Source organism: Nannospalax galili, unplaced genomic scaffold (genome assembly GCF_000622305.1).
Source record: "Nannospalax galili isolate Female #2095 unplaced genomic scaffold, S.galili_v1.0 scaffold7, whole genome shotgun sequence".
In the NCBI taxonomy this organism is placed as follows: Eukaryota; Metazoa; Chordata; class Mammalia; order Rodentia; family Spalacidae; genus Nannospalax; species Nannospalax galili.
In genome coordinates, this window is record NW_008359081.1 from 175,650 (window position 1) to 192,457 (window position 16,808).

At 38.8% G+C, this 16,808-nt stretch overlaps 1 protein-coding gene across 3 annotated transcripts; it reads left to right on the forward strand.

Annotated features, from left to right (window-relative positions):
* The first annotated feature begins 6 nt into the window (after positions 1-6).
* Positions 7-14,180, forward strand: Prdx4 (peroxiredoxin 4). Of its 3 annotated transcripts, XM_029558443.1 has the most exons (8): positions 7-333; positions 3,817-3,934; positions 7,039-7,155; positions 8,628-8,750; positions 10,166-10,296; positions 10,885-10,919; positions 13,764-13,810; positions 14,069-14,179. In XM_029558443.1, exons 1-8 carry the CDS (start codon positions 90-92, stop codon positions 14,070-14,072), a joined length of 819 nt encoding a protein of 272 aa, XP_029414303.1. In that variant the 5' UTR covers positions 7-89; the 3' UTR covers positions 14,073-14,179. The 3 variants fall into 3 exon arrangements, with proteins under 3 accessions (XP_029414303.1, XP_008820926.1, XP_017650988.1); XM_008822704.2 differs by lacking the exon at positions 13,764-13,810; XM_017795499.2 differs by lacking the exons at positions 10,885-10,919; positions 13,764-13,810 and having other exon boundaries at positions 14,069-14,180.
* Positions 14,181-16,808: the final 2,628 nt, after the last annotated feature.

Consider the following 16,808-nt stretch of genomic DNA (forward strand, 5'->3'; position numbering starts at 1 on the left):
GTGCGCGCGGTTCTAGCTGCCTGGCGGCGGGAGACGCGGTGCTTTCTGTGAGGGTGCTGTGAGGGACGTGTTTTCCCGCTGGTCTGGTCATGGAGGCGCCGCCGAAGCTACTGGACGCGACGACTCCGGCTCCTCGCTGGGTCCGAAAACTGCTCCCGCTGCTCCTGGTCTTGCTGCTGCCCGGGAACGGAGCTCTGCAAGGCTTGGAGGCTGAAGAACGGTTCCGGAGCCGCGACAATGAATGCCACTTCTACGCTGGTGGACAGGTGTACCCCGGAGAGGTGTCCCGGGTGTCGGTCGCAGATCACTCCCTGCACCTAAGCAAAGCCAAGAGTAGGTGGTACCGTCGGGGGGTGAGGGGGTGAGAGAACCCCGGGATCGGCGACATTTGGACCCTGTGTGTGGATGCTGCTGGGGGCCCTGGAGTTGGGCGGCACCCCCGGGCTGCCTCTGAGCTCTGGGTCCGCCTGCTTGTGTCCTCGGAGTGCGATGATGGAGGGGGATGTTCCAGATGCGAAGAAATGGTTTCCACTGATGAGATTTCGGGAGAGGTCGCGGTTACCCCAAAAAGCCACAGATGAGGGAAAGAGGGTGTCTCAAGTCCCGGGCTCACAGGCATCAAGGATGTTGTGCAAACTAAGATTTCCCTTAAACCGCGGAGAGTGATCGCAGCTGTCCTGGAGCTTTTCAAGTACTATTTCAGGGAAGAAAGTACATTGATAAGTTGAATAATGATTCACAGAAAGTTTGATTAAACAGAAAAGTGGCTAAACAGAAATGTTCAGGAGGTCAAACGGTTCATTTTCCTTTTTTTCTTTTTCTTGCAGCTCACAAAGATTATTATTGAAAGCCGTCTTCCTCAAACGTTGTAGAGTTCCTAAGTATTCTTGGTGTTTCTCAGAAATGAAGACTCTGTGAATAGTGTATTTTGGAGGGAAACTGGGGTGGGGGTGGAGGTAACAGAATTGAGTTGATCAGTCTCATGAACTGCCAAATTTGGCTTTTCATTATTTGCCTTTCTGTCCAGTGACTAGTGGCCACTTTTCAGGAAAGACACGTCACACTAACCAGATACTGAGAAAGTTGTGGCTTGTTGCATCTGGATATTAAGATTGCCAAAAAGAAGTGACCAGGGTTATACTGCAAGACTATCTCTCACTTCTTTTCACTAACCTGTCTTTGCTAGGCATCACTGCACCTTCTGTAGGTGTGTGTTTGACTTTGGGTGGTTGAAGCACATTCCATGCCAGTATTTAGCCAAAAAACAATCATATTCACAAGTTTCTGTTTTTTCGGGCATGAGGTCTGGACAACTCTTGCTTCAAACTGGTGGTCCCCCTGCTTCCAGGACTACAGAGTACTGGGATTACAGATGTGCCCCACCACTGGCTGCATCCCAGTTAGGAATCTCCAAAGATGAATGGGATGTTGGTAGCCAACACAATGAATGAGAAAAGCTGTTTTCGCCTCCTTAAACATTTGTAGTTTCGGAGTGAAAGTTAACTACTTCAGGATTATTTGTTTTTAGAAAGTCAGTTTTGCTTTTTAGAATCATACTGTTCCAAGTCCCACTATTCCAAGGCTCACTTGCCTGGGGAAGATCTTTTGAAATATGTTCACATCATATAGCACATATACTTCCTGTTGGAAAGAAAGCTCCAAAACTACATGTGGAGAGGAAAAGGGAAAAATTAGCCCTTAGAGTAGCTTTCCATTTGCTGGTAACTTTGATATTTTATATATTTGCTACATAGCTGTGTCATATATAGGCTTCTCTAGAACTAGGAGAAACAGATTTGTATTCATAAAAGGTATTATTTACAGCCATTATGGCTATGTTTTTCAATTATTTCGGCAACATGAAAAATGTCATAATTCACCGCTTAAAAGAGGAGGGGGAAACCAAGGTGCAGCACAATCTAAATTTGTGTTTGAAAAAAATGGGAAACACATCAAAATGTTAATAGTAGTGGTGGTTAGAGAGAGAAGGGGTTTAAATATTCTTCATTATACTTATCAGAATCTTTGTGCCAGTTTATAATTTATATTTAGGACAGTTTTGTTTGTTTTGGGGGAGTATTTATTTTTTGAGACAGGGTCTCACTATGTAGCCCTGGCAGACCTGGAACTCACTACGTAGACTAGATTGGCCTTGAACTCATGGATACCCACCTGCCTCTGACTCCCAAGCACTGGGATAAAAGCCATGTGCCACCATATCTGGCATTTTTTAAACAGCAAAAGGCTGTTTGGGGAATTGTATTTCTAGATCTTAGCAAAGTAACTGCAATTCTTAAATCAAAACCCAAAATTTGCAAAATCAAATTTCAGAACAAGATTTATTTTTCTGACACGCTTTACTATATATGCTAAAATCTTTAAGGAGTTTTGTGACAGGGTATTCCAATTATTATAACCTCTCATTTAAGCCTTTGAAGTAAAGTCTATAAAACATATAGTTCAGTACTTTTCTAAGTAGTTTTCCCTCCTGGCCTTGCTCCTCATAATCCTAATCAGATCAGGATTAGTGGTGTGAGGTACCCTTCTGGCTCAAGGTAAATAATTACATGTTATATATTAACTTCAAAGAAATTCATCTTCAGTTTGTCTTTTTGTAGGGTGACTGTAAGTACTAGCTGTTATATCAAAGTATAGTCTTTTCTAAAAACCCTTTGTCAAACTTGGAAGCAAGTATTGATCTCAAAGTGTAGAATGGTTCTGAAAGTAAGTGTTATCTGACTGTCAACAGCATGAAGGAATATAATTATCAAATGGTGCTGGCTAGAGTTACAGCATACCCATACAAGACAGCAGCACTAGCTATTGAGCTTGTATCAGGTCACTTGAAACCTGCTCCCAGGATTCTTTTTTTCTCAAAGCCTTCTAGGAAAATTATCCCATGATCTGGGATTGTGGCCTAATATATTTGCACATTTCCTCTTCCTTGAGTGTAGAGCTTGGACCGCAGCAGGCCTTCCCTGCATATGGGAGAAGATGGACTGTCCACATGGTACCTCTAGAAGACTGCCATTAGAAAAAAGAAAGAATAATTGAAGTGGAGGGAACTGATAGCTTGGAGGGGTTATAGTGAAATATCCAGTAGGGGCCAGGTATGATGGCACAGGTCTTTAGTCCCAGCACTTGGAAGGCAGAGGAGCTCTGTGACATTGAAGCCAGCCTGGTCTGCATAGCAGTTCCAGCCCAGCCAGGGCTTCATAGTGAGACCTTTTCTCAAAAAAAAAAAAGCGAACTATCCAGTAAGATTTAGTTACAGGGATAAGATGGAGGTTTCTGTGAACATGGGCAGACAAATTTTTCTCATTTTATACAAGTAATGTGTGTTAATAATTACAATAATCATTTTTAAATCTGTAAAAACTACTTTTACTTACTGCAATTTAGCATTTCATCCTCTTGTGTGGAGACTTACAGGCTATGTGATAGCTATTGCAAAAGAGTCCTGACAACATTTACATCTACTATTATCTTAGGTAGTTATAGGATCATTTCCAGATCCTACGACTTGAAAGTGTTACTAAAAAAAGAGTACACGTGTATTACTACATCACCAACTTTTTAAATACATTTATTCTTGCATTGCAGTGTAATTGGTTTCCTTTGTCATTCTATGTGTTTTATGTATTCTCTAACACTAAGTTACTGTTCCAAGTTCTAAGCAGTCTGTAAGCTTCACCAGACTGCCAATGAAGTCTGAAGGTTTCGAAGCCCCAATTTTTGATGATTTACTAAAGATGTCCTTTGACATTCTACCAACTTTCTCAGTGTTACAGAACATTATGTCTTTTTCTTTCTTAGTTTCCAAGCCAGCGCCTTATTGGGAAGGAACAGCTGTGATAAATGGAGAATTTAAGGAACTCAAATTGACTGACTATCGTGGGAAATACTTGGTTTTTTTCTTCTACCCACTTGATTTGTAAGTAATATATGTAAATAGCCACTAATAAAATGTCAGTCCTTGTCATTCATTACTCAAAACAACAAATAGAAAATGTTTATTCAACTGTTGATTCTTAAAATGGCAAGCCAGAATGCAAAATGTATTAAGAAAGGTAAGATCTACTATATATCTGAGTTACAAATCAATGACATCAGTATTTTCTACTTCCATCTACATGATAGTGTTATAAAGGAATAATTAGAGAAAATTATAATATATTCCTTAAGCCATAGGTAATAAAACAAGAAAATAGACTTAATATCTTAGCAGTTAATGCAAGAGTTAATACATTATTCTGTTTACTCATGACTTTGCCATTGTTATTTGCTGTTTCTGTTTCCCTGACATTTGAATATTTTATGATTGTGGGGTCTTCAGTTCCAGCAGTGAACATTTTTGTGGATGGTCATAAAGTTAACTCAAAGTGGATTCCCTTATAGCTTTATTCACATCAAGGAGTTTATTCTGAAAAATATTATTCTGGGTATACCATACTCAAGATGAGTGTGAAAGAGAACCCCCCCACACACACACACACCTTTTTCATTGTGCCTTTTTCCATGAGGACTGATCTAGATAGAACTATGAAGATGAAAATTAAACTAATTTCTGTAGATATTTTTGTAAGCCAGGAGTTGACAAATATTTTCTGTAAAGGACAAAAGCCAGTAAATTAGCTGGGTGTGGTGGTGCACACCTTCATTCCCAGTATTTGGGAGGCAGAGGCAGGTAGATCTCTGTGAGTTCCAGGCCAGCTGGGGCTCCAGGGAGACTCTGTCTCAAAAAGACAAAAAACCAACAAAAACAAAACAAAACAAAAAAACAGTAAATTAGCTGGGCATGGTGGCACGTATCGTTAGTCCCGGCACTTGGGAGACAAAGCAGAGAGAGTTCTGAGTTCAAGCTACATAGCAAGTTCTGACCAACCAGGGATACATAGTGAAGCCCTATCTCAAAAAAGGAAATTATTAAATCTTGTCTCTGTGCAACTGTCCATATTTACCATTTTTACCACATTTACCAGGCAGCTGTACACAGACCATGTATATGTATATGTGATTGTGATTGTTGCATTATTGCACATAAATTTCACCCAAAAGGGTTGGATTTGGCCTGTAGAACAAAGTTTGCCAGCCCCTTGTACTAAGCTAATTGGAAATAATTCTAACAAAAATTAGGATATTAAGGCCAAAACAAGTTATCTCTCTTATCAGCTCATACTCTGGCTCCACTAGCTAAAAATTAAGTTAATTTCTAACAGAGATCAGGAGTGGAAGTCTTGATATAAAAATTACAGGCCTTGTAAATTCAGATTGTTATAAAGCCATAAAGTTTATATATGTAACATCAACTCTGAATTTTCAAAAAAATTAGTCTAATATAGGGCTGGAAAGACAGCTCATCAGTTAAAAATAGTTGCTGCTCTGCAAAGGACCCAGTTTTGACTCCCAGCACTCATACTGGCCGGCTCACAACCACCTGTCACTCTAGCTGCAGGGAATCCTGTGCCTCTGGTCTCCTTGGGCACCTGCAACTTGTGTACATACCCACACATGGATATACATACATACATACATACATACATACATACATACACACACACACATAATTAGAATCTTTTAAAAATTAGTCTAACATAGCACAAACGTAAGTTCTGTTTTTCCCCAGTGTTATTGAAAATTCTGTAATGAGTAAGGCATATCTCATTAGAGCCTGACTTTCATCTTCTGGGGCGAAGAGCAAAGATAGCTTCTTCCTATAGTCTCCATGTAATGCTAGACTGGGCCTGCTCAGAGAAGGAAAGAACTCTAGGGGCACTTGCCAATTGGCAAGGTGGAAAGTCACACACAGCCCTTTCATCTTCTGCCAGAATATTTTCTATCTTCAGTAGGAACTTGGAAAAATGTGTTAAGTAATTTTTGAGATAATAGGAAGAAAGAAAGAATCTGACCATTCTACCCTTTGAGAAAATACTAAAATATAATATAGTCCAGGTTACCAGGGTTATAATACTAAATTAGAACTGTCTACTTACACATGGCAGTGCTGTGATTTAAAAACCTGAATTATTTTTTAATCTAGGATTAGGCTCTGCTAGGAACTTGTCCCTTAATTCTGTGTTTTTCAAAATTTTTGGCCATGGTCCACACAGTAGGAAGTATATGTTTTATTGCCAACCAGTACACATGCATGCAGGCACACGTAGGGTGACATTCAGTCTGCACCAGCATAGCCATACTTGATGTCAAAATACTGAGAACTTCCATACAGGGTGGCAAATAACCACATTCCTGACCTCCTCTCCAATTTGAACCTCCCAAAACTCCCTTTCAGAAAATGTAAGCGCTAAACTGAACTTCAAGTTATCACAACCAAACATACACACATGCACATACACACATATATATGCATTTACATATATGTGTCTTTCACTATGCAATGATGTGTTGTCATATTTCTTTTTATATTTGAATATTGATTTCAGCTCAGTAAATTAGTTGAAGGAATCTCTACCGTGGTTTGAAAAATACTGCCCGAGGCAATACTCTTTCAACATGTCCTGCGCGCGCACACACACACACACACACACACACACACACACAGGGTATTTCACTATAAAAATCCCTTGGACACAATGTGGAAGAGGACCTATCTAGAAGCATGGGGTGGGATTAGAAAACATTGCCTGATCTCAAAATTCATGTAGATGTGGCTAGCCCAAATGGTTGGTATAGGAATAAAAAAAAAAGTAGCCAAATGATATGTTTATGTGGATCCCTTGAAACCTGTAAAGCACTAAAATACAAAAGGTATTAATAAAAACTAATGAAATAGGGGTACTGTTAGGAGGAAGAAGGGAACATTGGTCAGTCACTAATCAATCAAATTATGAGAAGAAAGTTTATTGAAATTTGGGGACTTGAATAAAATTTCTTTTGAGTTATTTTATTAAATACAGACTTTAGAATTTCATTTGTAGAAAATTCAATCTATCAATTGGTCTTAAGGTACGGGTATATTTAGGTATATTCTTATTTTGAGAATACTGACTTGCTTTGTTTCCTGTTTTTAACTTTCAGCACATTTGTGTGTCCAACTGAAATCATCGCTTTTGGTGATAGAATTGAAGAATTCAGATCTATAAATACTGAAGTGGTGGCATGTTCTGTTGATTCTCAGTTTACCCATTTGGCCTGGTCAGTATTTTACTTTAAAGATGTGGGATAAAAAGAATACGTTTACTCTTAAATTGTGTGCAGATAGCTCTTAGCATGACCATCTTATTATAATTACTTGGGTAACTTTAATGTAAAGAAAAAAATCTTTAAAATATGCCATTTTCTGGTGTGGTGGTTCAACTCATTAGCTTTTATTGTTTTCAAAAGAAATGATTTTTAAAAGTTAATTTTAGACTGGTATAGTGATTCATACCCATACTCTTAGCACTCTGGGAGGCTGGTCAGAAGGATCTCTATGAGTTCAAGGACAGCCCAGGCTACCAAGTGAGACCCTATCTCAAAAAATAAAAATTCTAAATGTAACATTAAAAAATTCGTTAATTAATGCCGGGTGTGGTGGCTCACGCCTTTAATCCCAGCACTTGGGAGGCAGAGGCAGATGGATCTCTGAGTTCGAGGCCAGCCTGGTCTACATAGTGAGTTCCAGGACAGCTGGGGTCTTCAGGGAGACCCTGTCTCAAAAAGACCCCCCCCCAAAAAATCATTAATCGTGAAGAGAAGCACCACCTAAGTAGTTGCAAGCAACTGCGAATTAAAATGACAAAAGAAGCCATTTCTGTTTGATTGGCCACAATTGAAAAGATTAAAAAGAAAATCCAGTGTTGATAGGGGTGGGAAGAAATGGCATTCCCATAGTAGTTGGTTCTTGCTGCAATGTCAGCATCCTTCCATGGGACACCAACCCACAAGTACTGTGATTTCAGTTTACAGAACATCTAAATCTGAGGACTGATGCATTGCATCAGAGATTATGACTAATTTCCCTCACTGCTTCATCTTCATGTGGACTGTATTTCTTTACCTTGCAGAATAAGAAAAGGTCTTTGCACGGTGTGCTGCCTGTTTCCCAAGTCTTTGTCTTGTGATCACTCCTAAGATTGTGTTTATGACAGTGCATATCCTTTATCAATTCTACTTCTAGAAGTTAATCAGAGAGGTTTACAATGACGAGAATATAGGATTGCACCCAGCAGTGTTTTGGGTTTGTTTTTGAGACAGGGCTTCTCTAAAGCCCTAGCTGGCCTGGAACTCACTATGTAGACCAGGTTGGCCTTGACTTCACAGAGATCAGCCTGCCTGTGCCTCCCAAGTGCTGGGATTAAAGGTGTGTTCCATCATATCCAGCCTTTTTTTTCTTACAGCAGTGTTTATTTTAAAAATGCAATCACTTTAATGTCTGTCAGTAGAGATTAGTAAACTGTAGTATTCCATATGTTAAAAATGTCTTACATATCAATATTTAGTACTTAAAGGATATGGATATACTGTTCAGTGAGGGGAAAAGGCAGGAAAAAAGAAAGTATATTAGTCTTTTGTTACAGAATATATGTATTATAATTATGTTTACATATTTGCATGTACAGAAAGAAAGTTGATTTTTAATATGTCATTTATTTAGCTCTGAGAGGTATATGTTCTGTCTATTACAGGATTAATACCCCTAGAAGACAGGGAGGACTGGGGCCAATAAGAATTCCACTTCTTTCAGACCTGAACCATCAGATCTCAAAGGACTACGGTGTATACCTCGAGGACTCAGGCCACACGCTTAGGTACCTTTTGGTGGTTAAAATTTTGAAAAGTCCAAGTCATTAATCCTCTTAGAAATAAATACTATTTATAAGTTAGGTGATACGTTTTTTAAAATAACATTTTATTAATTCTTTGAGAATTTTATACAGTATATTTTGATCATATTCGGACCCCTTCCCTTTTGATTAGATATTATTTTGCTCTTGCAAATGCAGGAATGTTGTAGCTATTCTTTAAACCATTGGGGCCTACTTAAACTGTGCTAGTGTCACACACTGCTAGAGCCAGAGGCCTTTGGCAACCCTCTATTTTTAGAAGAAAAGAAACAGCTTCATAGACTCTTATGTTATGGCAGAGGCCAGATTTACCTCTCGGTCTCCCAAGTCTTTAGCTGTTTTATTTTTCTTTTTTCTTTCATTTTCTCTAAACTGACTACAGTAATGTTTTTCTAATGCAAATATAATATTTCAAAACCCTGTGTCTTTGGGAAAACTGAGGCAGTATCTTACCTAGCAGCTTTCAATAGATTATATGAACTAATATACTTGAATTAATAAGTGCATAATATACTTGAATTAATAAATGCAAATAGAATTCTTTGCTAAAAGGGCATTTTAGCTTAAAACAGTTGAATAACTCTTTTATTTTATTTTGAGAAATAGCTTCTTTTTTTCCTTTTTTTCTTTTTTTTAAATTTTTGAGACACGGTTTCTCATGTAGCCCAGGCTAGCCTTGAACTTACTATATAGCCAAAGATACCTTGAACTCCTGATTCTCTGGCTTTGCCTCACAAGTGCTGGGATTACAGATGTGCACCACCACAAATGGCTTTTTTATTTCCAAAGTACTATATATAGGCACATGGTTTTTAAAAGTCAGATTAAGTGGTGTTTTTAAATTTTATTATGATATGTTGGTTATACATAATGAGTTTCATTATGATCTTTTCATACATGTATATAGTGTGTTTTTATTATAGTCATCCCCCCCATTACACCTTTCTGTCCCATTCCTGCTGATCATCTTCCCAAATCGTCTAGTGTCTGTATGTCTGTGTGTATGTGTGATCCAGTGAGTTTAATTAGGGTTGTTTATAGGAACATGGGCACCTTACCACAGAAACATCTCTTCCCTCCCCCAGCAACCACTAACTGCCTATAGATCCCCAAGAAGGTATGAAGCCTTGTGAGCCACCCCCAGCAAGGACTAGCTGCTTATAAATCCTGAGGGAGGGAAGGGGCCCTTCCATTTTTTAAAGCAACCATTTAACAGTAATAATCCAAAATTCTGTAGTAGGTGGGGAGGTTGAGAGTGTGTGTGTGTGTGTGCACGTGCATACACCAATAGAGTAGGTAAGTGATATACTGTTGATTCCATATAGCAACATACTTAACTGAGAAGGAAGGCTCACCTTTACCATCCCTGTGATTTCCAGAGGCCTCTTTATTATCGATGACAAAGGAGTCCTAAGGCAGATTACTCTGAATGACCTTCCCGTGGGTAGATCGGTGGATGAGACACTGCGTTTGGTTCAAGCATTCCAATACACCGACAAGCATGGAGAAGGTACATCCCCCCTTTTTTTTATTTTTAGTGTAAGAAACAGCATAATTTGCTTTCCTATCCTCAGTGCAATTTGGAGGCTTCCAAAATCTTCTGCTTACTTTTTTTTCAACTTAGTAGCTTTCTTTTAGAAAGCAAAATTATTATTTAAATTTTTTAGCAAAATACCAGTAGAATATTCTGCTTACTGTGGTAAGATGCAAAAATATTCAATATTTGCATAGTCTCTTTGGGTAAATTCAAAGAGGAAAGTTTCTCCTACAATTTCTGAAATTCTGTTTTCTATAAACTTAAAATGTGCCAATATGGCTAGTAATGTAGGTTTTATTTGTATATTTACATTTTTAGCTTTTTATTTATCACTTTACTGTAATGAACTCACAAATAGAAACATTACACAGCTAGATTAAGGTAGCCACCCAAACAGTTGCCCAGCCCCAAACTCTTATCTGTCTCAGTTAACTTCTGTATATTTGTTAGGATGGCCATTCTGATTTAGCTTTTTTAATTAATGTGATCTTTAGCATTATTCAGTATCACACTAATAATCTATCTTTTTAAACTATCTTTTTCTCATTTTGTTCCTTTTAGTCTGCCCTGCTGGCTGGAAACCTGGTAGTGAAACAGTAAGTCCTGTTGATTTTTCTGTTAAAGCCATGGCTGAAGCCAAGTACCTGCCGACTTAGGGTGGTCTTTCCTTGTAGTCAAACTGTCTGATACCTGAAATGAAGTAAACTTTGCTAAGCAGAAATCATAAAGTGTAGTCATTCCTCAGACTACAGGAAGAGTGGCTAAAACTGGAGAAATAAGGGGTTTAATGCTATGAATTTTAAAGCTAAGTATCCAGAGCAATACACTCACTGTTCTAAAGATGAAACCAAAAAAGGCAGAGGAGAAATTTGGTAGAATAAGTTTAGGGGTCATATATAGAATTTCTTCCTATATTGTGACTGTTAACAGTCCTAAGCAAAATTTCTCTATGCACAGTAAAAGCCTTTGCAAAAATTTGGGTTTAATGTTCATTGTCTGAAGAAAGAAAAGATTGAAACAGCTATACTCCCTCGCTTTGAGGATGCTGTTCAATTTATAGTCAGTCTCTGAAGTAGTCTCTGGCTAGAATACAATGTGGAAACTTGCTTGAACCTTTTCTTAACATCTAAAAATCTTCAGGTTTTGAGGGACTAAGGAGATGGCTCAGCAGTTAAGAGCGCTGACTGCTCTTGCACAGGACCCGAGTTCAGTTCTCAGTACCCACATGGTGGCTAACAACCATCCATAACACCAGTTCCAGGGGATCTGACGCAGTTCTTCTAGCCTCCATGGGCACTGTACAACACAGATGCACTTACGTACATGTAGACAAAACATTTATACACATAAAAAATAAAAATGATCAATAAAATATTTTTTAAATCTTCAGATTTTTAATCTTCTGAAAAATCAGTTTTACACAAACTATAGAAAACTGAAAGATACTGGAGCATGGAAGGAAAAACTGATCTTAAAATAAAAAATACTGGGAATGGAGAGATGACTCGGCAGTTAAGAACACTGACTACTCTGACAGAGCACCCAGGTTCAGTTCTCAGCACCCACATGGCATCTAACAACCATCCATAACTCCAGTTCCAGGGGATCCGACACCCTCTTCTGACCTCCATGGGCATTGTATGACATGGGTGCACTTACATACATGCAAGCAGTACACTCACATAAATTTTTTAAAAATACCATTAGCCAGAGACAACCAGAGGTGGTAGTTAATTCTTTACCCTCAGATATGCCCCTTTTTCTTCTTTGAACATGGATTCTGCCTCAGGGCTGTACCCTTGCTGTTCTTTTTTTTTTTTTTTCTTTGTGTGGTACTGGGGTGAGTTACGCATGCCACAATATGTATTTGACGGTCAGAGAACAACTTTGTGGATTTTTTTCTCCCCTTCCACCATTACGTGGGTTCCAGGGACTTACCATGTTTGCATGGCAAAGGCTCTTAACCCACTCAGCCATCTCTCCGGCCCCTTTGCTGTTCTTTCTACATTGATCTCTGCATGATTGGCTGGCTCCCTCTCTTCACACACATTTCAGCTCAAATGTCATCTTGGAAGTCTTTCTTGAGCACTCTATATCTACCCCATGCACTATCTCATCAACTTGTCTTCAAAAGCATTTACCACAATCTAGGAATGACTATTAGAATGTGTCTGAAGACAAGGGACATTAGCTTTGTTGTTCACTAAGCAGCCTGTCTAGCCGTCATAAGAGTTTAAATAGTTGTCATGTAGCAGGTGCTCAGTAAATATGTGTTGAAAGAATGACCAAACCGAGAAATAGAGAATGACTTCTGTCAGTTAAACACAGTCTATGCTAATATGTGTAGTTTCTGGCAGGAGAGTTCATAGTTTTCATCAGATTCTCAAAGATCTTTTTGGCCCCCAAAAGTTAATCTAGTGGATCGATAACATGTTTTCTGAAATGTATAAATCTCATCCTGCCATACCCCTCCTACTGAATCTGTACTTCTTGGGAACTCTCGCTAATCTTTCAGGAGCTGGATACTCAGGATATATCTATGATGTTATTTTTTTAGTCACAGTTGGTTTTACTATGTGCATATAGACAGAAAGTATCTAGTGTCGAAGGTACCTTTAGTGCATAACTTTAAATCCCCTTTAAGATACATAAGTTTTCTGTAGATATTAATAATCTGGTATTGTAACAGTAACTTTGATCTCAAAGGCAAAAGCATTTTTGCAAACCTGTCAGAAGCTGGTTCAAAGTCAGTGAGTTGCAGTGATTATAATAGGTTTTTATACATAAGCATAAGTGTGTTTTGCCTTTAACTAGAGACTAACATAGTTAATGTAAGGTCAAATAATATTAGAAATTGCATTTTTGTAGGGGGAGAGGGTAGGTGGGTGGGTTGGTCGGTTGGTTGGTGTGTTTTGAGACAGGATCTCATTGTAAGCCAGAATAGCTTCAAAATTGCTGTGAAGCTGAGGATGTCTTTTAATTCCTATCCTTCCTTCACCTTGCGAAGGGCTGAGATTACAGGCATATACCACCACACTGCACTCTAAAAATTGTTGTAAGTCTAACAGGTTTTTAAAACTATGATGTTCCTTGGAGGAATTCCTCCTTCTTTCAGAATATTCATGAGGTAGGATCAAAAGTTCATGGCCTGCCTGGGCTACAGAATGTGCTCAAAAATAAACTAAAAAACATAGTGAGGCCCTGTCTCCAAAAATAGGAGAAAAAGGAGCTGTAGATACAGCTCAGAAATAGAGTTCTTACTTAGCATTTGCAAGGCCCTGGGATCAACCTTCAGTACTGCAAAGTCTTCCCCAAATTCATTTGATACGCAGTGCCCCCCTTTCAGGTTATTGTGGTATACTGTCGTTGAATCAACAAATCATTTTTAAAATACATTAACATCTGTAGCCATGCTTTCAATGTGTTTGATTTAACTATAGATCAAACCTGAAGGTACTATGAAAGTCTGGTGGCCAAGAGAAGAGCTGTAAGTAGATTTTGGGTTGCCTTGGTACAGATGTTAATTTTTTGAGAAATACATTACTTGCTTTGGGAGATAGCTGAGATTAGCAGGTAGGGCAAATAGTTTTTCCTAAATGTTTACATAATATGATTTGGTGTACAAAACCAGTGTTTATATCTTCTATAGTCAAGAGATGGGCAATTAATGCCAAACTCTTAATGATATACTTTGAGGTGCTTTTAAAATGAGTAATTTGCTTTTTGTTTTGTTTTGTTTTAACAGATAATCCCAGATCCAGCTGGAAAACTGAAGTATTTCGACAAACTGAACTGAAAAATACTTTAGTGTTGATGTTTGGACCTTTTCAATAAAGGTCATTGTGTTACTACCATATTTTACAATAGCAATTTCTTGGATAATATCAATATCCATGTCATAATCCAAAGATATTTACTATTCAAGATAGACATTGAACACACCCTGTCTTTCCAGAGTAAGAAATGTCAGATTGAGCCAAACTCATAACAACCATAACTGCCATTTATAAAGTACATACCATGTGTCGGGAATTGTAATAAGCAGACCAGATGAATTGTCATTTAATGCTCATAACTATTTATTTATTGTATACATGAAGAAACTGAAACTCAGGTAAATTACCCAAGGTTACTTATCTAGCTAGCATAAGGAGAATGAGACTTTGAACCCAGACAAGCTAATTCTAGTTTCTTACCTCTTAACAATCCAGTACTTCTCACCTCTCCAAACCTTTGAGGAAAGCAGCAAACAGTAAGTTGTGAGCACCTTCCACAGCATCAGATTGGGATAAGCTCAAGATCACTGGTGTATAATAACATAAAGCTCTCTGGATCCCTCTTTTCCCTAAACTCATGTTTCCAACTAAGACCAAATTTAAAAGTAGTTTATATGTTTGTATTTAGTTTAAGAAATAAAAATTGAATCTCGAAGTATACATAACTAGCACTTCACAGATGACCACATACAAAGCAGAAGTCCGTTGCTGCTTTACCCCTTAGCCACCCCAATACAGCAATCGCTTTATGGTAATTCTGTAGGTGTGCCATGGTGTTAAGGGGCCTGGTATCCAGGAGAATTTACCTCTTCCTGTCCTCCATACTAAAGCCCTCAGTATAGGAACAAAGTCCCTTTCCCTGGAAAGGCCACCACTCTAAGAGTATTCTAAATGCTCGCGTGTCATCAAAATTTTGGAAACCACTAAGACTTGGCATTTACTGTTAAATGGATTTATGATAGTCTTATTAACATCCATTTTTAAGATTTCGTCTTTAGAACCTAAAAAGTACATTTTTTTTACCCATGGAATAATCCTGTATCTTTTATTTGTTTTTTTGGGGTTTTTTTTGAGACAGGCTCTGACTAATTTCCAGGCTGGCCTGGAATTTTCTGTCACCCAGGCTGGCCTTGAACTTCAAATCTTACTGCCTTGGTGCTCCAAGTGTTGGAATTACAGGAATGCACCACCATACCCAGAAAGATTAAGCCTGTGTCTTCTTCATAAATAGTTTCTTTGACATTTTGTCAGACTCCTGTCATTTTTAGATCTACTCAAAGGACTAGTCATAGGCTGAGCATGGTGGCACATGTGTTTAATCCTTTAATCAGGAAGCAGAGGCAGGAAGATCTCTGAGGTCGAGGCCAGCCTAGGTTATATAGCCTGTTCCAGGCCAGCCAGGCTACAGAGAGACCCTGTCTTAGAAAAAAAAAGACTAGTTATTACCATATCCGCATTCAGCAAGTTGATCATCTAAACACCTGGCATAAACCAATGACCAAATGACAAATTTCCTTGAAGGAATCTAGGATTTAATTACTGAAGCAGGTGTTTAGTAAGTGAAAATCCACTCATGCTCATTATTTTTCCCATTAACTGGGTGATGGAAATAACCTATGAATGAAAAGCACTAAATATACTCCTTAGTGCCTTCGTTTGTTTTGTCTTTTCTGAGACAGGATCTTCCTGTAGCCATAGCTGGCCTGGAACTTTCAGAAGATGCTGGCCTCCCATCATCCTGAGAAGTGCTCTCAGTGGTAGGGGTGGAGTTCGCACTCAGCAGACATGGTACTGCCTGGAGATGAGTCTTTTATGCCAAAAATGTCTTTAGTCCTGTTCTGGAGGCCAGAAATGCGAGTTTTTTTTTGGGGGGGGGCTGACTCCTAATAATTGTAGGGTTACCTCTTAGAGGGGGATGTTACAGTAGCATTGAAGGCCCATTAAGGGAAAGCTGTTTACTCCTAGCTAAAGAGAATGAAATCTTCCTCTGTGGAGGTAGGTCATTGCCTCCTCCTATAAAAATTAATCCAGTTGGTGTGGTCAAAGGACCACCCCTCAGGAAGGCAGCTTCACCTTAAGCCATGCTAGATAGAAGGCATAATTAGCTCTTTAATCAGATAATAAACTTCCTTCCCAGAATTTCCACCCCCTAATGAGTCCCTGTGAGCTGCCATGAGCTTCTTTTGGGTCTGCCCATCTTTATGAGTCCTGATTTAGAAATGTTTCCTTTTGCCGGGCATGGTGGCACATGCCTTTAATCCCAGTACTTGGCAGAGGCAGGAAGATATCTCTGAGTTAGAAGCCAGCCTGGTCTACATAGCAAGTACCAGGACAGCTGGAGCTACAGGAAGATCTGTCTCAAAAAAGAAATGTTTCCTTTTTATTCTGTCTTTTGCTTTAGGTTGCTGACTAGAGTCTAAGTATGCTTTCTCTGGTACTTTGGGCTTTTTCACTCTTTCTCTAAAGCTTCAGCATGTGGCTACTTCTCTGCCATGTGGTTGCCCTCCATGCCAACTTAACCAAACAGCAGCATGGCTTTTTCTTTTCAATCTCCCTCCTCCAGACTACTGACAAGTTTTACAACTTGTCTACCCTGGGATTTTTTTTCAAAAGATAGTAAAGCCATCCTGGACCTTTAAAAACTATGGAAGAGCCAGATATAGTAGTACCCACCTTTAATCCCAGCACTTGGGTGGCAGAGGCAGTCCT

What these genes read in the sequence shown, in the direction of transcription:
- Prdx4 (XM_017795499.2), top strand. Translation starts at nt 90, where the DNA reads ATGGAGGCGCCGCCGAAGCTACTGGACGCGACGACTCCGGCTCCTCGC. An exon ending in GACTCAGGCCACACGCTTAG is followed by an intron (nt 8,751 to 10,165) that starts GTACCTTTTGGT and finishes TGTGATTTCCAG; the next exon opens with AGGCCTCTTTATTATCGATG. An exon ending in CACCGACAAGCATGGAGAAG is followed by an intron (nt 10,297 to 14,068) that starts GTACATCCCCCC and finishes TTGTTTTAACAG; the next exon opens with ATAATCCCAGATCCAGCTGG.